This window comes from Salarias fasciatus, chromosome 11 (genome assembly GCF_902148845.1).
Source record: "Salarias fasciatus chromosome 11, fSalaFa1.1, whole genome shotgun sequence".
In the NCBI taxonomy this organism is placed as follows: Eukaryota; Metazoa; Chordata; class Actinopteri; order Blenniiformes; family Blenniidae; genus Salarias; species Salarias fasciatus.
In genome coordinates, this window is record NC_043755.1 from 12,516,276 (window position 1) to 12,538,923 (window position 22,648).

Here is a 22,648-nt window from a genome sequence, read left to right on the forward strand (position 1 = left end):
AATGTAAAATTCACATACAGAGCTTCATATTTTGTGACCACCAACTATCATGCTTAAGTTTTAACATGCCGAGAAGCTAATCAAAGTGTGTGAAGGTATTTCTGCTTTACTGAAGCGACACCGAGTCAATATGGCTGCACAGGTAAACAACAGCAAAGTGCAGCCAGCAGGCCACTGTGGAATTTCAACATGATGGAAACTCATCTGATCCTCTTTTAAACATCATCTACAGAGAAGATATTAAATAATAAAAAAAAAAGATATATTTGAAATTGAAATACCTTTGACAATACAATAAAATAAGTTTATTATCACATATTCAAGGTCATAAAAACAAGAGAGAATCAGTTCTCCAGATTAGATGCAATAGGAAACTTTTTTAAGTAGTGCAGTGACAGGTGGAGCTTGTCTTATTTCAATCTCTGACAACCAGAGTCTGTTGCTCATGCAAGGATTTTAACAGGTTGGCATGATTACAAAAAAGAGAAAAGAAAGGCTGTGGCTGCCAATGAGTCTGGCGAGGGGTTTGACAAGATCTCCAAATGATTTGAAATAATTAATTCCAGAGTTTGAAAAATTATCGGTAAGGTGTGCAGAGTTCAAGCAACTGCCAATTTGTCCACGACTGAGCGAGCAGGTTCAGGTTTTCAGCAGGATCTCTGGGTTAATCCTGTAACTGCTGGTGTCAAACGTCTGCAACTATAATTACAAACTCGACCGCACACCTACACATGGACGACGCACCAAGAAAATATCATTGTAGTTTAAGATCTAAGAGTTTTTGCCAGTAAAGATTAGTACAGTTTGGCAGTATAGAAGATGTTAGTCACATCCACCCATTCACAATCGCACACCAAGAGAGCCTGATGACGTACAATGTGCTTGAGAGAAACCTGCAGACAGACAGAATGTTTCGAATCACCGACTGGAGGACAGCCAAGTCCAACACCTGAGCCATATCGGCCCCAACAGAGGACGGAAGCAAACGAGAACAATAATCGTCGTTAACGATAAATAACCGTACATATTCGTCATGGGGAAACACATTTTGCCGCAGTGGCCAAAAAAACATCCAGAAGTGGAATTACCTGTATTGAAGCTGCATCTCATTAATCATTCAAGTTGCTTTCTCTGTTACATTTTTTACAATCAGTTGCATTTCACTAGAGTCCTTTAAAAAGGACATTTTTAATTGTCAGTTTGACCTCGGCCGCTCTCGTCCTCACTCTTGTGGCTGCGTAACACAAGGTGATGAATTTATGATGAATTTCGGCCCAGCTGTGCCCGTCCCATGAAATGGTTCACTTTTGGGCAAGTCAAGTTAATTAACATTGCCTGCACCAAATATTTGGATACCCAGAGAGTTCAGATTGATGTTCAGTTTTAGTAAACGGTGCATGCAGTCGACGCCATGAAATTCAATACAAATCAAAAATAGCGGGGGAAAAAAAAAGATTGCTAACTGCAGAAGTCATGCATATAATCAATCTTTGGAGCCTGAAGCACACATTATTCCAGTAATTTCCACATCATCCTGAGTGCTACCAGGAAGGGTCTGGTGTTTGAGTGTGGGAAATTCCAATGTCATTGCTTAAGTTTCAGAGCAAGCTGCTCCATCGGTTACACAATTGCCTGGGTCTCAGGAAAAAGTGAAAAGTATGATGAAAAAACAAAAAAGAAAAAGAAACTGTCCACACTAACAAAAAGAATTGCAGTGAGAAAACAGCTACTGTTGTAACCTCAGCTCTATTAGTGTTAAACAATCATTTCTACTGATAAAGAGTCTGTCAAACATCAGCTGCATGACCCTGTAGTGTTTGTATGCAGTTGTGTCACTGTGCGTGTGTGTGTTTAACAGGATTCAGTCATATCTAACAACCTGAGATGTTGCAAAGACCTACATGATAAGGGTGAGTAATTGATGTGAAGGGAAAAAAACCACATTGGACCTATGAAACACATTTCTTCACACAATGAAGACTATTCATTTGTGCTCATTAGCTCCGGCTTAACTGTTTTACCAGGTTACCATATCACTCAAAGTGTCACTGCCCTGTGGGATCAATGTTTCTCTCCTCTATCTGTGCTTGTTTTTATTTTTGTATTACTCGGGCAGAACCAAACCGTGACATCCCGTGGCGCGAGGACTTCAAGAGGTGTCTGGAAACCGACTGGTAGCACTGTGTCAGTGTACAGGTGGAAGCAAATGGGGTAAAAATAAACAAGAAGCACCACGCTTTCCTGAAAGCTATTTTTCTATCTGTGGCATTTCATGTTTAAGTGACAGGACATGTTTATGGGTAACGGGGTGGGTGGCTGGCACTGCGAGGAGTGGATCACACACTGCTACCAGTCATTGGATCAGTGGGGTACTGCAAACTGCAGCAGGACACCAAAGAAACTGTCGAAACTCCAGCAGAGCAAACAAACATATTTATTTCAGTTCTGGTGAGAGGGACGGAGGAGAAGAAAGAGGAGGTGATGAAAAATATGGGAGAGGACTAAACACAGATTTTACCCGAGATGCACCCAGTTAAGCACACAAAGCATCTGTAATGTTTAGTTTTATATCTATATAAAGCAAAAATCCTTTAATGAAGACAACAAGGACACTATCCTACACGTGTAACGCTCCCTTTCTTCAAAAGGGTGAGATTTAATTTAAGATGAAATCAAATCCATTAGCAAACAACACGGGGAATCATTCAGTTAGAAAATGTTATCCAATCCCCAAACGTGACTTAATGAAGAATCCATGAGCTGGACTGAAGAGGATGCACCCTTTTTTTTTTTTTTTTTTGTTCTCACTTACTCTGTTCAAAGTACCCTGCACGAAAAACCCCAGAGCCCTGGGAAAGAACAGTAAGCACTCCAGAGGATTATTTGCTCAAGTGTCACACATGAAAGGGAACAAACTATTTGCCATGAAAAGGCTAAATAATAGTAAGGAATGCAAGAACAAAAGAGGGCCAGATAATGTTTGCACTTTGCTGGGATGACTTCCTGTCTGCGTCTCTCACTCAGTGATGGTTAAAATAAATGATTTGCAAATGACACCAAGACTTGAGAATATTCCCAGAGAACAGCAGCAGGATTGAGGAGTTCATTAGTATGAAGCAGTACAAATGGAAACCGGGAGTCAACTGGGAGGAAAGTGCATTGATGCAAAGACATAATTACTTAATAGTTTAATTGCTCTAATTTCCCGAATGACGCAGCGATAGAACCAAATCTTTGTCGCATTCAGACTTTGACAGAATCACTTTGATCAGCTTGGTGCCTCAAAAACATTTGTACACAAAAATGCTTTCAGATTACAATCTAAGTTCAACAGTTCGATGCTTGTACCTTTTCACACAACCTTTTTTTTTTTTTTTCCCAAGTTTCCCCTCCATCCTCAGAAACATTACACAGAATTCATTTCATGTTTATGACGGTAAGGGATCAGAAAAATGAAGGATGAATAATTTATTAACTAATGTGCTTAATAAAGATAAAAACTTAATTCTTGACCAGAGGGTCAATAATTTCATTTATCATTTGTCAACAGCACATATAGTCCATGAAATGGCAGTTATATCTGGGCTTAATAACATATTTCTATTTTATTCCTTATTTTATCTGTAGATACACCATTCACTCATCCTCACCTTTCTTTCTTAGGTGCTGATTCTTTGAATCTGTCATTAAGAGTAACATTTAATATCAAGTTGAGCCACGTGGAAACTGGAGTGTACATGCTCTTTATATGCCGACGGTAACAGTTTGCCACAAGTGCACCGACTCTCCCTCAAATCTGAGGTCAAACTGAGATGACACATTAGGCTGAACAGCTCCACTCACTAAAATGTGTAAGTGTGTGTCATAAAGACATTTTTACAATGCATGTTACTCTAAAAACTCGCAGTCAGTGGATGCACTGCAGAGACCTATGTTAATGTCGGAATGCATTTGGGATGACTTACAATGAGTGGACTGTTACAACCAGGTCATTTCAATTACTGCCTCAATAAAAAGTGAAAAGCAGAAAGCTAAATGTTTGTCTAACCTAGATATTCTCTCTCTGTGAACAAACCGGAGCCGGAAAAAAAGGGAAAGCTCCGGATCAATGGAGCTCAGTTAATGAGGACTGATGGAAGCTCTGGTCACATGATCAATGCGAGCATCCGACTTACGTGTAGAGTAAAAAAAATTGCTGCCGTGTGTCAATACATCAGTCTGGATGGACAATTCTTGATATTAATCATTAATCAATGACATGCACACATACAGTAACACTAGAGTAAACTATAACAGGAATCTTAACACAAAAATGTAAATAAGGGGCCTAACAACAAGACGAGGCACAAAGTCCTGTCAAAATGTCACGGCAGCAGCCATGGAAATGCCACAGACTGTCAGTGACACAGGATACCAGTGACATAAATCAGCAGGACCTGCTGGCTGCGGAGCAGCACATTTTGTCTTCATGTACCAAACAGTTAAGCACTTTGTGTGTGTGTGTGTGTGTGTGTGTGTGTGTGTGTGTGTGTGTGTGTGTGTGTGTGTGTGTGTGTGTGTGTGTGGGAGAGTGTTACAGTACTGAGAGGGCTTGAAGCTCCAAGTTTCAGAACAAAACAGACATGCAAAAGGAGAGAGCAGACAACGCAGGTCTTTGAATGTGGGGGTCAACAGCATGATGAGAACAGAAAGCAGGGGTACAGTTCAGGCTTTTTTTTGGAAAAGTGTCTTGAGACGACCGTGGTATATTTACTGCTGCACAAAATATATTACCTAGAATTGAATTTGTGGAATCAGAATTTGAAATTGCATTAAATCTATACGTTTGATCTTGAAGTGTGGGTAGCCTAATAAGAAGGAAACAAAATACTCCTGCCTTCAAAAAGTTGTTCAGATATTATGATTAATATTGTTAAGTTTCTCCTCATATATATGTTACACCGCATTTATTAACCCTGGGATTGATGATATCTTTGATAAAAAACAGCTGGAAACACAGATGATGATGAGATACGTCTGTAAATATTTAAAATATGCGATTGTTTTACACTCTTTTTGCCCAATGCATTGTTTTTTTCTAAATATAATCAAGCCACAGAACCGACATAAGTTTGATTAATAAAGACACACAATGGAAATAACCTTTAGATACTCTCACTCCTAACCTGGCCCCTCCTGTAATCTTTTACCACTTTGTTTCCACAACTTTCTCTCCATTGTCTTCATTTCCAGTTTCCCTATACTTATTGCCAAGGAGACATGTTTTTGTTGTTTATTTAGGGTAGTGTCCAGCCACAGATTATTTGCTTGAGCAGGACATCTGCCTTTGTGTGCACACATAATCCATGCATGTGTCTCAGTCCCTGTATCGTACTGTTACAGAAACAATCTCTTTACCAATGCACTGCAGCGCTTTGAAAGCTGACAAATGCTTCGAGACTAAAAGGCCGAGTTACCCATTGCACGACTGAGATACAACAAAACATTTGATATATTCAGGAAAAACAGGGGTTGTAAAAGTCTTCATAAATAAAATAAAATGAGGTGTCCATGAGCCTTAGGAAAACACAAGGTAATCTTTCCAGATGTCGTAGTTTGACGTTACACACAGCATATTTTTCCCCTCGCCTGAAACCAAGGTTGTTTCTTTTAACATCTAATGGAATACTACGGAAGAAAGACAAGGTGCAAACTTCAATTTTCAGAAAAATGAAAATAAATGAGCTGTACTCCTCAAAACTGTCAAGTCGCAGAGCAAACTGTATTTTGCGTGGATAATGTCAAGCGGTAAAGCAGGGAACATCAGTTAAGATGGTCACATACCTGTCATGCCTGGAGGGGTTTTCAAAAATTTCCCGTTGAAATTTTGAATCACCACGTCACATTTCTCTGTTGACTCCATCCTGGAACAGAAACAGACCAAGGTGATGATTCAGAACAATCTTGAACAAACAGCAGTTTGTTAAAGTCACAGTGCTGCATGAATGATCATTTGCAGTAAAATTAATACATAAATGTCTGCTTATACATCTGTGCTTCGCTGCTGGAGCAAAATGCCTTGGGTCTCTCTCATTCTGTGTGTGTGTGTGTGTGTGTGTGTCTCAGTGTTTTCAATAGGGTTTCCTCTCCTTTGTCCCAGTTTAAAAGCTCCATTCAGTCTGATCTGTTGTGTGTCATGTCCTCTTTGTCTGCCCCTATTCAGCTCTGCTCACCCAATCACAGCTCAATGACTAATTGCCTGCTTGGCAAGCAAAAGCCAGCGTGCCAGTGTGTGTGTGTATGTAGAAGAGAAACACAGCGTCTGAGACTGTATGTGCATGTGATGTGAGCATGCACATCTCTGCGTGGGTCTTGGGCTTTCTTCATATAGTCAGTGACCCTGAATGGAGGCCCGACTGCATTTTAATCACCGGCACGCTCTACGCTGTAACAGACACCACACACACACACGCACACACAGAAGTTGAGGGGGCCAAAGACAGCGCAATGTGGAGATGTGTTATTAGAGCCTGAATTCCTTCATAAAAGGCAGAGAAAAACATTGTGTAACATTGGCACTGCACTATTTGTCTCTGCGTGTCTACCTGGCGAAGCCGACTCCCCTGCTCAGGCCATTGGCGTCCCTCAGTATCCGTGTGGAAATGACGTGACCAAAAGGCTTCAGCATGTTCTCCAGCTCCTGCTCGTCCATGGACACGGGCAGGTTGGATATGTAAAGGTTGGTGGGGTCTTGCTCCTGTTGCTGTAGAGGGACAGATGACAGAGGAAGCAATCATGAGACAGAAGGATTGCATAAGTTATTGTAGTTTGGGAGAGTTTAGCAATTGTGCCTCATAAATGTTGAAATCAATTGTGTGTGAAAAAAAAGTTGTGCAACTCTTGGTGTTCATAAGAATGTTACTGGATACACAAGAGAGTCATATGCACTGAAGGTGAAGAAGGGTACAGCAAAAAAATAAAAAAACAGAAAAGACTTGACTGTAACCCTTAACTAAAAGATGTTTTTCCTGCAGTAAATGCATTAAAGGTGAAGCGGTTTAGTTCCATATTTATGAATTTAACTCAGGAGGTGCATGTTCCTCTAAAGAGGAATAAACATTTCCCTGAAAAGCCAGCGCCCTGGCTGCATGCTCACAACCCCTGAAGCAATAAGGAAACCCCCTCTGGATTCTGAGACGTTAACAGAGTTGCATTAAATTCTTCCACAGGAATGAGGGAACCTCCTCCTTGTGCGCCTCTCAGTTAGTTAGACTTGTATACTTCAATTATTTTTGCTCTGTTTGGCAGCACTCCATTGAAATGATACTCTGCAGGAGACCAAAGCCTGTGTGTGGTGTTTGCAAATTAAAAAGGCATGGATGTGGAGGAGAGGGTTTGACGGAGGGTGCTCTTTTACAGAAATGTGCTACAGAGAAAAAAAAATTAAAAAACCAAGGTTACATGCGTGTTGTGTAAATTAAAACAACATGATTTCAAGCCGTTCATGCCAAATTTTATGAAATCTGTCTGGTTACAGAGTTTCCCGGAGTGCCTGAGCTGATTCCATAAACGATCCTGTGCCGGTTAAAAAGAGTTTATAGCTGTTTCTCCCCTCTGCACTGTAACAATATTAATTTGTTCGGCATTTCTTTGCATATCCTCATGTTCAGTGGCCGCAGGAACACCTTTATAAAAGTGGGGTTTACGTGTTCTCACTGTGTCTGAAGGGCTTCCTCATGGTACCGCTTTGTTCCCACAATCTAAACACATGCTTGTCTCTCTGTTAACCCTGTAATCGACTGTTGATCTGCTGAGGATAAACAATAACTTTCCCCTTGTGTCGGATAAGACTGGCTGCAGCTCCTTGCAAACCAAGAACGAAGCAGTTGCAGAGGATGGATGGATCACTGATCGGTGCCCCCAAAATATGATCACAATAAACTGCAAGTTTGGCCGCTTTTCATCGATCCGTTTGCACTCTTCTCGTTTGAAGAAATGCAGTATAGAGTTTGTAACATACCGTACTGCCCAGATCAGATGTTTGTGTCCAACAAGTGTCAGGAGGGAAAAAAACAATATACATGCATTGTGGGTCTTTATGTCAAAAAACATCTGCCCTGTTGGGACTCATCTCAAACCTAAATATTTCCTTTATGCATGGAGGATTTTCCTCCGCATGCTCCAGAGATGCTTGTAGAGTGGGAGTTCCAAGGCTGGCAGACTGTGACCAAAGCCATCTCTGTAATCAGTGACTCACAATGAGCAGAACAGCTCCAGCGAAAAAGTCAGAAATATTTTACCCTTTTTTTCCCTTAACTCTGAGTATCTCTTCTCGTCAGCACGGATTTTCCTTTGGCAGAGAGTCCGAGATAGAGACTGCCTGTATTCCCAGAAATGACAACTGGCTTCGGACGTAATCTTTCGCCACATGTTTGTGGGCGCTCGCTTTTACGCAAGCATTGATTGACCAAAGCAAAAACATCAAAGCCGTAGTGTGTAACAGCTGTGAAATCTGCCATTGGTCTTAGCCTCGTTTCACAGGCCCCCCTCCAAACAGCTACGTCACTGTACTCAGACTTCTAATTGCTTCGGACGTGGGTAAATCATAGCTTAACGACACAGCTTATTAAAATGTTTACATTATAGCATCGGTGTTTGAAGTTTGTCTTAAGGCAAGAGTCAAGTTGGCGACGTGGACATTGAAACAGGTTTTTTTTCCGGCAGAGCGTGCTCCTCATGTTCAGGGTAGTTTCAAGTGGGACTAAATTCAAATCTGTGTTGGAAATGGAAATTTAATCTCAAGATAACCTGAGGCCGAGTCATCAAGTATCTTTTTTTTTGTCCCAAAGATTTTGTTTTTATGCTGCTATCCCTCTGATTCAGCTTAAAGAGGAAAAACTGTCCAGGGAAACTAAAGGCAAACATGTCCAGTAAAATGAGCATGGCTTAAAATCTAGCTGACTTAGATTGCAAAACCCCAAAATCAGCTTCAGGCATGCATCTACAAAACCCCTCGTTTGATACGACAAGAAGGGAGAGTTCGAATCCTCTTAGTTGAGTGGAGAGCCGTTAGACTGGTTTGATTCTGGATTAAGGAGCCTTTCTCAGTGGAGCTTGAATGTTCTGTTGCGTGTTCAGTGCATGTTAAGTTAATTGACTATGATGATTTATTTCTAGCAGATGTACCTAGCTGTTAACTCATTGGCAAACTCCTTGTGGCCCCAAGTTTCAAAAAGGGAATTTAGTAAATAGATGGGGGAAAGACAAAAAAAAAACAATCCAAGTTAAACCTTTTACTATATAGTCTTGGGCAGTTGAGAATTATTTAATACAGCTATGAAAAATTGAAGATACTCTCTAACTTTAACTTGATTAGAATAACCTACAGAAAATATCCAACCATTTTATAATGAACCCTTTAACATCCTCAGAAATATAAAAACATATATAACAATAGCAAAGCATTTCTAGGAACTGATGTACTGAATCTTTAGATTAAAATTCTCTATTATCAATGAGAGTTTTTAAGCAGTAATAGGGTTCACCGTTGTGAATGGCTCTTTGTTCAACAGGGAATTTCTACACCACTGAGAGAATCTTTTACAATAAGAAAGAGAAGCTAAATGCTGGTAAAAATTTAAGCACCCAAGAGAAGAATTACCAGTGAATTGCTGTCTGAACCTAATAAGGTTAAAGCAAGAAAATGTACGAGTGCACATCAAGTTACAGGAATTCACTGGAGAAATTACTGGAGGAATCCAAGTGCATTTATTGTCATTGTCCCACTGTTTTAAAGCCTGTGACTTTGCGCCATTCAAAGAAATGAGCTCCAGACTCGATCCTGTGAGTTACACTCTGGCTGCAGCAACAGTGACAGGATCAGTCTGTCCCTGTTTGCAAGTCATAAAAGATTAAATGTTAAAAACTGAATATTTCCTCTTCTTGTGGTCAGTGTGGCTGAAAAGTAATTCCATCCAAAGGCGATATGTCTTAAACAAGATCTCACAGCGGTTTGCCCATTCTCTGCAAAAAAAAACAAAAAAAAAAGTGGGTCAGCTGTTTAGTCTCTGCTCACATTTTCCGTAGTGTTTGCAGTGACTCTAACAAGGGGAATGAATGCTGATTTGCACAAACAAGATAAATGCCATAACCCTTTCCACTGCTGCTCCAGCGATGGATCATCTATCCTGTCTGTTCTTGTCCCCGCCTGAAGAAAACCTGCTTTTCTCTGTGTCATCTGTATTGTCTCAATCCAGGGAAATCAAGAGCGAGACTGGTACAGAATCAACACTGGCACTGAGCTGAGTTACTCGAATCAAACCGCATCTCGCCAGAGCATCTCTCCACACAGTTTGAGCTTGCTCGCAGCCCGACTGAGAAATGAACCGAAGTGCTTCGGAGCACCCACATGTGAATGAACTCTACTTGACTTTGCTTAAAGTTGCTGTTTGCACAAAGTTACTTCACAGTGATCTCTCACTCTGCATGTTGCAAATGACTCACTTCTTTCTCTCTCTCTCTCTCTCTCCTCTCTCCCTTTGTCTCTCAGTCTCACTCCCTCTCTTTGTAACATCTGTCATGAGCTGGAAACAGCTTCACACCAACTGTGCCTCTCCCTGACTGTGCAGCCTGACGGCCTGCCAGCCAGTCAGCCTGTGTTTTCAGCCCCATTAAACCTCATTGCTGCATCATTATACCAGGTCTGTCCCTCTTATCATGTTACTTCCTGCTTACTCCACAATGCAACAACACCTGCTGAAATGCTGGAGGGTAAAGCGAGGGCAAACCAACGGTTAAATACCTGTGAAAAATGCCACCTCTGCCTGCAGCGCTGGGCTGCATGGATACGAGATGAAATGATAATAGTTGAACAGAGCATTTCTTCACGATCCTGCCCGTAGAATGCAAAACGCCAGAAGAGAAAAGGCAGCCTCCAATAATGCCAACAGGTGCAAGAAAGCCCAGGACTCAGATGGGACAAAACACTTCAGCAGAGCAGCAGTGTGTGATTAGAAAAATAGTTTCCATTCATTAGACATTAACTCCTTCCTCTAACCTTTTCTAGTTTCACATAATCCTGCTCATTTCCTCTTTTAATCCATCTATTCTTCTGCCTCTTTTGCCCTTTCTTAGCCCGCATCCGTTCTACATTTTGACTTCCTTCCATGTGAAGTTCTCCCCATCCCTCTTTCCCTGCCTTGCTATTTGACCCTCCTCCACCAGATTAAAACATAATCTCCTATAATGGTAGCCTTGCTGTCTAAAACACGATCTGAATGCCTAATTAATATTTAAAGAGTAGATTTTTTTTCTCCTCTTCTCCCATCTCATTCTTTTCCCGTCATTCTTGCCTGCTTACTATTTCCCCTCCGCCTCAACTCTTCCTCGTCTTTATTTTCTTTCATTTCCATTTATTTCTCACGGCCACTTCTCTCTATCTTTTCATCCCTTCCTCTTCCTCAAGCCAAGTTCTAATCTTTCATAATGATTGTCTGGGTGTCTAAACGCTCTCTAACGGCTTAATCAATACTTAATGAACATACCATAAATACTTTATGAACCCTAAACCCTGACATCCCCGGGGTTTCATTAGCCATGGAGATATACACTTTTCTCCATCTTCATGACGACTGGAGGCTTGATGAAATCAACAGATCAGCTCATCGCTCAGTCTCCGGTCAGTTCGTACAATCACAGAAGTCGTGGTGTTCAGACGCTCCTGCTGTCACTGCTGAACATGTGACGCATGTGAACGAGGCAAAGCGCAGAAACCCGGCATTTCACTGCAAGATGACATTTCAGCCGGCAATACACGGACAGCACGTCCTTTCAGCCGCAGACGTCTTAATACACCGCCTACATGTCAAGTCGCTTTTCGCTTTTCAACCTGCATGTATTATTAAAGGAACAATGCTGCACTGTTGCAGGTTTCAGCCACGTAAAAGGCATTCCTTGAAAATCCCAGTTGAAGTATTTAGCACAGAAAAACCACAGATTATTTTTTCTATATTTGCACATTACATTTTTCTTAAAGCAAAGAAAAAAAGTCCACGGACTTCATCAGTTCACTGTAGTCACGTCCCTTCGAGAAAAATAGCTTTTCCATCAGAGGAAGAAAATACTGAGATTGATCCATGCACTTTGTAAATTCTACAACGGGTCTTTGCTGTGGTTAATTGGCTACAAAGGTCATTTAGCTTAGCTAACCTTTAAAAGATCAAGGTAACTCACGAGCATCATTAAAATTGTGGCCGGAGGCTTTTCGAGTGACGGTGCAGCTGAAAGTATTCAGAGGCAGGGAAGCTGTTTTCCACTCTGGGACTGCGTAGCGGCAGTGAAGTGGCAAAAGAAACCCTGATGATTCAAAGAAATGGCATCACTCCTGACTAAGTGAGAGACGGACTGTGTTTCTGCAGTTAATTCAATTTCATGATGGGCAGAACTTTTTTTTTTTCTCCCCCTCCCTCTCTGGCTTCTGACGCTGTCTTCACACTCTGCATGAGTCACTTGGAGCACTGAGAAAGGCCTTTCTAGATAATGCAGATGACACACACACACACACACACACACACACGGACACACAGTTTCCACGCTATCGTCACACATGCTGTTAATACTCAGTTAATCGTTAATTTATGACTATTTTTCCTCTGAACCTTGTCTTTTATTTCTCTTTCACACTGTCCTCCCGTTCCCATGGATTTATCGTTTCAACTTGGCCTCTTCTCCTCTCATCCCATCTTTCTCATTTTTCACGCACACTGTCTCTACTGTGTATTAAAAGTCCAGTAATTCATCACAGAGTCAGAGCGGAGCACAGTCCCGGCTGCAAACCAGTGCGCCGGCTGCTTGTCTTCCAGCCGTCCAGAGCTGGAATCAATCACCCCATCTTGAGACACTGAGACCATCGGGGAGGGCTGGACATAGATAGCAGAGAGCGAGAGAGAGAGAGAGAGAGAAACAGATACAGAGGTGAAGAAAAAGGCGGAGGTGGACATGCAGACGGACTGATTAAATAGATGGATTCAATCAACTTTCCTTGGTTGAACAAAGATCAAAACGTCTTTTAAGTTTCTTAGTATTTGTTCAAAAAAATCTAAAGAAATGTGATTGATAGGGCACAGAAACAGAGGGAGCAGTCCCCTCGTTTGACTCCGGTGTTTCATCTCTCCTGCAGTGTTTTGGTGTTGATGTTGTTGTGCATTCTTCAAAGTGACCGCACCAATGTAACTTGCGACTGTGCGCTTGGATTCTAACAGCCAAGGAGAAGTTCTGTCATTTCCTGTGGCTTTGTGGTGGTTGTACTTCTTTTTTTTTTGTATGGCTCTGAATCTGTTTCCAGGCTGAAATCCAAATGTTGCACTCAGACTGGCTGAAGGACGATTGCATTTCTTATCTTGTAAGGATCCACCAGAAACAGGCCTGGGACCCATGTTGGGTTCAAGATTGTAATTTTGGCCGACTGTTAAATGCTTCCACTCTGAGGAGCCGGTTAAAAAAGAAGAAGAAAAAAAATACAATACAATACACACACACACACACACACACACACACACACACACACACACACACACACACACACACACACACACACACACACACACACATAATTTAAAGAGTTGTGCTATGAAATACAAAACACATGTTTATGGACACAGATGCAGAAGTTCCTCGTATCTTTCCAAGGCACAAACCTTTGCCAAGGCACAGCTGCAGAGCAAAAAATGCCATGCACACAAACTACATACACAAACACCTACACACTATAGAGGCAATGCCTTGAGAACATACTCTCACACACACACACATACACTTCCCTCTCTTTAGCCCTTTTTCTCTTCCCTAATGCTGAATGCTGTAATCAAGGCTAATGGGACTCAGCTGTTGGCCGGTCTAATTACCTGGAATGCAGACGAATGATGTTAGAGAGGCGGGCGACACACACACACACACACACACACACACACACGTACACACACACACAAACCAAGTTACATACTCTGCATTTGTGCCAATTCATACTTCACAAGAAACTGCAGAATTCCTCTGTGGCGAAAATTCGGACTGCATGCTAACACGAACCACTACAAATCTGCATGTTTCAGTCTTTCTGCTTTTCCAAATAAGCCACGCCCACTTCAAATTAACAACCAATTATGCTGAGACTGTATGGAGAAGAAGCTGTAAGAAGTCCTAAAGCAGGCCCAATATCTGGACCTGAATGTGGCCCAAATAATAACCATGATGTGCCTTAAAGTGCCCCTAACCCCAACTACACCGTAACCTCACATACACATAAATTACCTATTTTTCTCTCAGAATGGAGTCAGATGTTCAAGTTATGACTTTATGTGTTTCTCAACAGCATGAATAATACATGTACCCAAACATGGCAATATATATTTATGTAACTATTACCTAAATGTGTGTTTGTGTATCTCTTGTGAGTTAGCTTGATCTTAGTCTATGTGGAAAAGGATTTCAATGGGTTAACAAAATAAACAGAATTTATGCGCAGTGGAGCATGCATTTATAAAAGGTCAATAAAGCTTGAATAAATTTTCTATTCCTTCTCTTTCATTGCAACTCCGGAACATCCAGAGAGTAGTTTGGCAAAGAAAACAACATTAAATTCACACACAACTTGATGTGTCTGATTTATATTAACTGGATGATTCCAGATATTTTCATCCAAGCCATAATTTCCAATCATTTCCAACTGTGGTGTTTATGCTTAACCAAATTCACACTCATCTGACAGACAACAACAGCCGTAAGGGGGCTGAAGGGAATGAAGCTTTAACCCGAGACAAAGCGAAAGTAAAATATCTTTGACTCAACATTTAAAAAGCTTCTTTTAAGGTGGCACATTTTAATGGCGCTCTAAAACATGCCTGCAAAACAATATGTGGTTAAAGAATGAAGAACCTGTACATTTTGGAGGCACATTTTTTTCCCCAGGTAAATTGAACTGTTGTCCAGAATACAAAACAAACAGCAAAAAAAAATCATCTTGTCTGATGAGATAATCATAAAATCTCACATCAACAGACAATTTTTGATTATTGAAGAATAACAAGGATGTTGGGTGTACTCTGCTGTTGACGCAAGAGAGTTTGAGACAAATCTTTTGAGTCTGACAAATGTGTCTGAGTGTCATGAGAGGCCTCATCAGCCGGGTGTCACTCTGTTTGCCTGAGGAGAGAGCTTGCTGCAGGGAAACCCTCGCTTTAAATGATTCATGGAGTCTGGAATCGCGGAGGAGGGAGGGGGAGTCGTCTGTGACTGTGCTAGTACACACCCTGATCCCACCTTTGAGAGAGACGTGTGTGTGTGTGTGTTTCTGGAGCTGCATCATCATGGTGAGGTGTGTTTCATGCCAGTTCAGAGGGACTCATTAATGACAGAGATATGCATGCAAACATGCATAAAGACAAACAAACACACACACACAGAGGTGTCACACTTGCTAAAGACGATCCAGGCTGCAGTTATGTGGATGGGAGTGAAGGGTAAAGGGAAATGAAAGAAGTGATATTGGTAATAACAGTAAAAGGGAATGGTTTATTTGTCAAGTGCAATGGCTGCATAAAATGGAATTATACAGAGGCACATGAACTCAATTCTCAGTTTGCAAAAAAAAAAAACAAAAAAAACAAAACAACAACAACAACAAAAAAGCTAAGGCATTTGTAGTAGAAAGAAGTGATAGAGACATAACAGATATGACAATATCAACATGATCCAAAGCTTTAAAACTGATTGATGGTGATTTAGTAGTTTAGATTCAGGAAGTTTTGGAAGCCAGAAGAAAAAATACTGCGATATTCTAACTTAGCCTTCATCATTTTTTCAAAAGAAGACTGAAAACAGTACTCCCAGGATTAACACACATGGCTAAATAGCAACCGCTGGATAAACTGGCAAAATAATACCAATACAATAACAGTATTACTACTATGACTACTACTATTACTACTACCAATAATAATACAAATAACACATTACTGACACATATCTATCAAATAGAAACAATACAAACTGTCTGTCTGCCGTCTGTCTGTCTGGAACGGCGCATTTCATTACAGAAATGCAATAAACCAGGGAGCCGGCTGGATTATCGTTGAGGAAGCGCTTTCTCGGATAAGGGAAGAGAGAATTAATAAAGAAAGTTTTGAGACAAACTTATTGAAAGCAGGTTTTTTCGCTTCCCATTTTTTTCCTCCACACTAATGGCATGTGGCTTGTCCTCAGACAAATCATCGGGAAATGAAGTTAAGCGCCACAGCCAGAGAGAAAACAAATTAAAAGGAAACTACAAAATTAAAAAAGTTCTTGAAAAGTGCAAGGGAGGAGTAGGTTTGTGCTCTTGGCACTGCAGTGATTAAAACATGAAGCCCTGGCTCAGACACAAGAATCACATCAGCTCAGAAGAAAGAAAGAAGCATTTGACTTCTGAGCAAAGTTGGTGTCTTTCCCATTGTGTCATATTACATGTGAGAGTGCCAAGAGGTGTCGTGCATGGGAAAACTGTTGTTTGAAGACTCGTACAGGGAAACTACAGCCAACGAAAACTTTCTGCTGATCCAAATGCCTTTCAAGATTTTGGTGATGACTGTTGAGAAATCAAACACACTGTGTCGTATGACTAATTACAGATTTTCCAAATTTACTCCAACTAAAAGCCACTTTAAGTGTTCTTATAATAAATGTTGGCGTGAAAGCTGCAACCCTAATGTCGCCTTATTTGCACTGCGGAAAAAAAAAAAAAAAAAAAAAAGAGAATCCCATATCATTCAAGGACATTTACCACTTGCAGCACTTGTGAAATAATACTCAAGCGGGAAGGTTTGCTAAAGTGAAGTTGTCCATGTCCACCCACACCTTCTGCTGGCCTTGGCTATAAAGTCCTGGAGGAGAGGAAGACTCGTTTACACTTCAATAAAAGACCTTTTTCATCAACTCTGCGGTTCTGACTACACAGCTCTCGCTCTCTCTCTGTATCGCTCCCTCCCTCTCTCTCTCAAACCAGCAAGGTCAAGTGAGCATTTGTGTGAATTAATCTGTGAGGGGTAACAGTGACTGACCCCGCTGCACTCAAAAGAAAGACATTTACAGTGTTTCTTACATTTCTAGCTTTGATTTCTTACTTTTCATCAGTGGTATTTAAGTAGAGTACAGCACAAAAACACATCTAAATCATTGGTCTGTTCGACTGCCACCCGAGAAATGCAATTTCTTACTTAATAGGAACGGAAGCGATTTGCTCAGGTACACTCCACTTAGCTCGACTCAGTTCCTCACAGCACAATTTGAAAAACAGACCTTTAATCTCCCGCTTCATACTTAATCATCCAAAATGTCTATTAAAGTTATATTTACCTTCAACACCAGTGTCCTTCGTTTTCTTTATCATGTGAATCACTTTTTTTTAAATTTGTAAATGTATTTTTTTTTCTCTTTTCAGAGATTAGTTGGACTTAACAGCAGCGTGTATGCCCGGTTGGTTTTTCACACAGTGCAATATGAGTGACTGAAGCGCTGAGTCAGTGTTAGTGGATCCTCTGCTTCTAAAACACACACACACACACACCCCCACACACACACACACACACACACACACACACACACACACACTAATGTGTGTTCGCAAATGCCTGTTGTGTGTTCTGTGCCTTCACCTGACACTATTTCATCCTGATCAATGCCTTTGTCCTACAGACCCAAAGCTAGAAAGCTGTGGCCTGTTGCCATGGTTATCTCTATTCGAAACCGGTGGGATTAACCTCCAGGGAGACGGGGCTCGGAGGAGAGAGGAAGAGGGGGTGAGAGAGGGGACAATGGAAAAACAGAAAAGGAGCGAGAAGCGAGCGTAACAAGATGATGCTGGTAAGAAACAAAAAAAAAACTTGCGGCAAGGAGCACAGATACATTTGCAAAAAACGTGTCCTGACAAGTTTTTTTTTTGAAAGCAAAGCATGTTAAAACTTTTCAACTTAACCTTTACAGTGAAATAATGACAAATTAAATCTATGAGTAGGCATAGCTACAGAAATTGTAATAAAAAAAAAGCTTAATATTAGGTAAATACCACATTTATAAGGTCATATCACTGAATGTCACAGCCTCAATGCAAGACTTGTATTTGGTATTTCTGCTCCTAATATTTAAGTACGGTTCAGCTGCAGAATACAGCACTCAGGTTGTCTCAGTCTGCTTGGATTTCTCTAATTACCGCAAAATCAACAAAACTCAGCAATGTGTGCATGGGCTTGCGAATAATTCCCCATTAAATGCATTAACATGACGGACAGGATGTCATTTAAAAAGTTGCTCCGCCGTGCCAGATACGATGTCACTCTGCAGAAATGCTCTCGTTTTGGGTGTGTGAAAAGGCTGTTTTTTTTTTTTGTTTTTTTTTACACTCCATGCAACTTTGCAGTTGAGTACAGGTGCAAGTTTTCTGTTGACAGCCACTTTTCCACTACGAAGCACCAGAAAAATGTCTGATTGCCCCAGCATAGACGAGTACAAATAACTGTCACAGAAGTGTCTTTGTGTTGGGTTTACAGAAGATTTGGGTCACTTGGTATTTTGCTGTCATACTGTCTGCTGTGAAAGCTACAATAGTCACTCAGACTTTTCTGCAGTGATGCTGGAGCCGATGTTCAGACGATAAATAAAACCCAAGAGGAAAACTAAAACATCTGAATGTCTTTTTGTAACATGCAGTACATTTATTGTCATGTAAAGGCTTCGAATTAGGGTGTGGAAAATTGAGGTGATTTCACACAAAATTACGCCACATTCGGCTGCAAAATGAAGGTGCAGTAGTAACTAGAAAAGCTCAAGGTACAATTTGTTCATATAATCATGCAGTTATGCTTAGAAAAATATGAAAAGGAAAACATTTCACGGGCTTTTTTATGTCACATGATGTGAAAGCTGCACACCGATTGGTTGAAATCACGTACAATCATCTTAACATGAGCGCTGCTGTTTAACATCACCACAGTACTATCATGTAACGTGCACAGAAAGACCGAAACAGCTCCGTGACCAACTTTATTTACCTCGAATGCTTTGTCAATTTCACTCACTTCTTGAATTTCGGTTTGGCCTTGGCTTGATTTGCCTTGGATGAGCAGAAACCGCTGGTATACAGAATATTACAAAACTAAACATTGGGTTTCTCTCATTGCTTTTTCATTGCCCGCTGTTTCGTTTTGTTTTGAAAAGCAACAAAATGTAGTCACTGCTATTACACCCCCAGAACAAACAATTCGGAAAGCGATCCTCTTTTCTCAAGCTGGAGTGTGCGAGTTTCAAACGAGCCCTCTGGTTGAAGAACGGACTACAGACGACGCCGCTCAAAGCGCGCGCGGCAACACGGACGGGAATTAATTTAATCTGCTGGCAGGAAATAAAAGCATTTCAACTGTACCAGTTTTGCATCAGAAGGTGGCTGTTTGAAGATACAAGTACTTTGCCGCGTGCCGGCTTGATGAAAATGCTGCTGTGGTGTGCAGATGATAGAGCGGAGATTTTCTCCCGATCTTTAGATGTCGAGAGGAGGGCACAGTGGGGCCAGCTGACAGCTTGTAGGACCAAGGTTATTTACTTTTAGAAAGGCAAAACCAGCCTGAGTCAGCAAAAAAACAGCAAAGGGCAGCTTCACACGCATGCACCCTGACATGCACATATGCAACTGTGTATACACACACACACACATGCTCGACAAGAAATTTAGATAGTCTCATCGCTGGAACGCCATTGAGAAAACAGTAGCCTAATTATCATCATATCCTCTACCAAGGACGCCTCAAGACAGCACGCCCGCTCCCGTGTATTCGTTTCACCTGCACAAACTACATCTTCCCCTCTTACAAAGCCATTAGGCTCTAACAAGGGTTCTTAAACCCCTCCCCACCCCTCACCTCAGTCCAAATTGAGCCGGTTTAGAGTCCTCGTGAGACACGGTCTCGTTACAGTCTCGTCGCCACAAACTGGCCCGTAACCCTATTTGGGCTCCCAGCAGTGCAATAACCCCAAATTGCACTTACATAGGATGTGACGAGCAAGAATCTGCCACTAACCAGTCAACCAATTAATAATGACCTTATCACTGACACACATAGTACAGGCACTCACAGAAAATAAAGCAGCAATTACATATGATTTATTACAATAAGCCTGGACCCAAGCACCTCAATACTTAACATTCATAGAAGCAGCCAGGAATTTTTATACCTACTTGCTGAACCACGACTGCTAATGTCCAATTTGCCCTCTCTAGTCAGAATGTGAATGTTCCTGAGGAGGGAGTGCCAGTGGCACTCATCTGGAATTTCTTTCCTTTAATTTCTCCTTTTTTTTTTTATTAAATACTTTTAATATAGTCTGTCATTTTAATTATCAGCTGATACCTGAAAGGAAGCCCGCAAAGGCAGACAATACAGTGTACTCCTTTTTGTGCGGTGAACTCTCATACGCTAGTCTGATACTGACTGTTGAGACAAACCATCAACTCTTCATCTAATCAAACTAACTCTGTGCTGGAGGACTTTCAAGTTTTTCTTCTTCAATATTTTCAATTTTGAATCTCATGGTTTTAGGGGAGGTTTTTGTTTTAGATTAGAATTCAACAATTCAGTCAATTCAAACGGCAATGGGAGTGTCATGTGGCTCTCAGGACTCTGATCAGGTTGAACTTCAGCCGCGGCCGTCGTGTGAACTCTCTATTTTTCACCTCACTGAAACAGCCTCTTTAAAACTCTTGAAGGGCGACTCAGTTACAGTGAAAAGACCAAACAGTAATCATTTACATACAGAACATACTGATGCTGCTGAAGTTAATTGGAATTGTTTCCTTTTACAAACAACAAAAACTGGTATTTCATGGAATTTGTATTGTTTTAAGGAAAGTCAGAACTATGGCATAAGTTAAAATAAGACATGTTTCCCATAAAATCAAATGCAACTAACACAGCTGAGAGAAAAAGTAGCCAAAATCAAGCTGACACGCTGCTTCCTTATTCCCCTCGGAATCACACAGAGGACTGATAAGCACTGTGGAGACACTCCATAGTGGAAAAGTGGGATGGAATGGAGATATGTGACTGAGAGAAAGACAGACAGGTGAGGAGGCAGAGTCGACAGGCTCAAAGACGAGAAGAGAAAAAGCTTCATTGGTTTTCAGTGGGCATGTGCAGCCTGAGACATACTAAAAGGTTACAGCGTTTGATTTGTGATATTCCACTCTAAAGGCTCTCTCTCTCTCCCTCTCTCTCTTTCTCTCTCTCTCCCTCCGTCTGGAGGAACAGTTTGGCTTCTGCTGTCCACAAAGTTTGATCGATGGCTGAATTATGCCGTCGGATTGTGAATCCAGCCGACTCTGCTGTCTGCCCAATGATAAACAACAAACACGCCTGGCCACCAATAACAATGAGAGATGTGAGCACTGAACAGCCAATCAGAAAATAGAGGTAATAGTGTCCCCATAAAACAGGGACGTTTCAGTCAGCCACTCTCTTATCCATTAATATACCTCACTCATATGTATTCCTGGGAGTGTGTGGAGTAAGATTTTAAATGCAGCACCACCCTTTACTCCCTCAAACCCTCCTTCTCTTCATGTCTTTTATTTCCTTCCTGTATTTCCTCCACCTCCTTGATCACTCTGCATTCCCCCCTTCTCGGAGTTGAGGCTGCCCACTCCATCCCTCCACTCTCTCCCTCGCTACAGTCTGGGCTTCCCACTCCCTCCCTCCATCAATCTCTCATGCACTCTCCCTCCCTCCCTCGCTCGCTCGCTCTGGCGGCCCACTCGAAGGCTAATTCCACCGAGGGAGAGAGAGAGAGAGAGAGAGAGAGAGAATGTGAGGATGGGCATTTTATAGTGTTTTCCAGTTATCTCCGTCCTTATAGAGCTTTTCTAAACCCAGCTCCATCAAACGAAGCACCACCCCCACTCTCCAGCTGCCCACTCCATGCCTCCTCTGTTCGTGGCAATATTTCCCTCACTCCTCTTTGTTTTTCGTTCTCTTGAGGGCAACGCTTTGGCGGCGCCGAATCTGGAGGCCTTAATTCATAAATGAAGCGCTCACAAGTTGAATGACATTTTGTTGGTACAAAATGATGCCTGGCATGAGCCTGAAATATATAGAGATTTTGTGTTCTTGAAAATAACAGCAATAAGATTTATATTGGCATAGCTGGATTCGATATGAGATTGGATAAAGTTTAAATGTATTTTCATATGCCAGCTTTAAGGATAGGGACTTGTGTTTTGCTAGACAGAAGCTGTGTGACTGTTTTTGGACATCAAATATTTAGAAATGAATTTCTTCACATAAAATCAACATTTATGGAATTCAAACATTTCATTGATTTAGCGATTTATTAATGTTTATGCTTTGGTGACTCACCATCACTGCAACTTTTCATGACATTTAGAGAAGATAAATGAAGAGAACCAGAGATGTAAGTTAATGCAGTGATATTAATTCCTGAGTTTCATCTTATTCCTTGTCACTTCCCACTATGTCACCTGACTACACGCACGTTATTTGCAACAGAATCACAGTCAGATGATTTGTATTGAACTATCACGTTGTCATATATGTTCAGTTTATGTAGTATTGGTAAATTGGATTTAGTTCTCTACAGG

General features: G+C 41.3%; 1 protein-coding gene across 10 annotated transcripts in view; it reads right to left on the minus strand.

Annotated features, from left to right (window-relative positions):
* The window catches only part of LOC115397477 (RNA-binding motif, single-stranded-interacting protein 3-like), a 135,156-nt gene that overhangs the window by 25,053 nt on the left and 87,455 nt on the right, over nucleotides 1-22,648 (minus strand). For all 10 annotated transcript variants that reach the window (XM_030103822.1, XM_030103825.1, XM_030103824.1 and 7 more), the window contains 2 exons: nucleotides 6,585-6,742; nucleotides 5,824-5,903 (listed from right to left, as the gene is read on the minus strand). In XM_030103822.1, coding sequence (XP_029959682.1) covers nucleotides 5,824-5,903; nucleotides 6,585-6,742 — 238 coding nt within the window. The remainder of the gene's footprint in view (nucleotides 1-5,823; nucleotides 5,904-6,584; nucleotides 6,743-22,648) is intronic.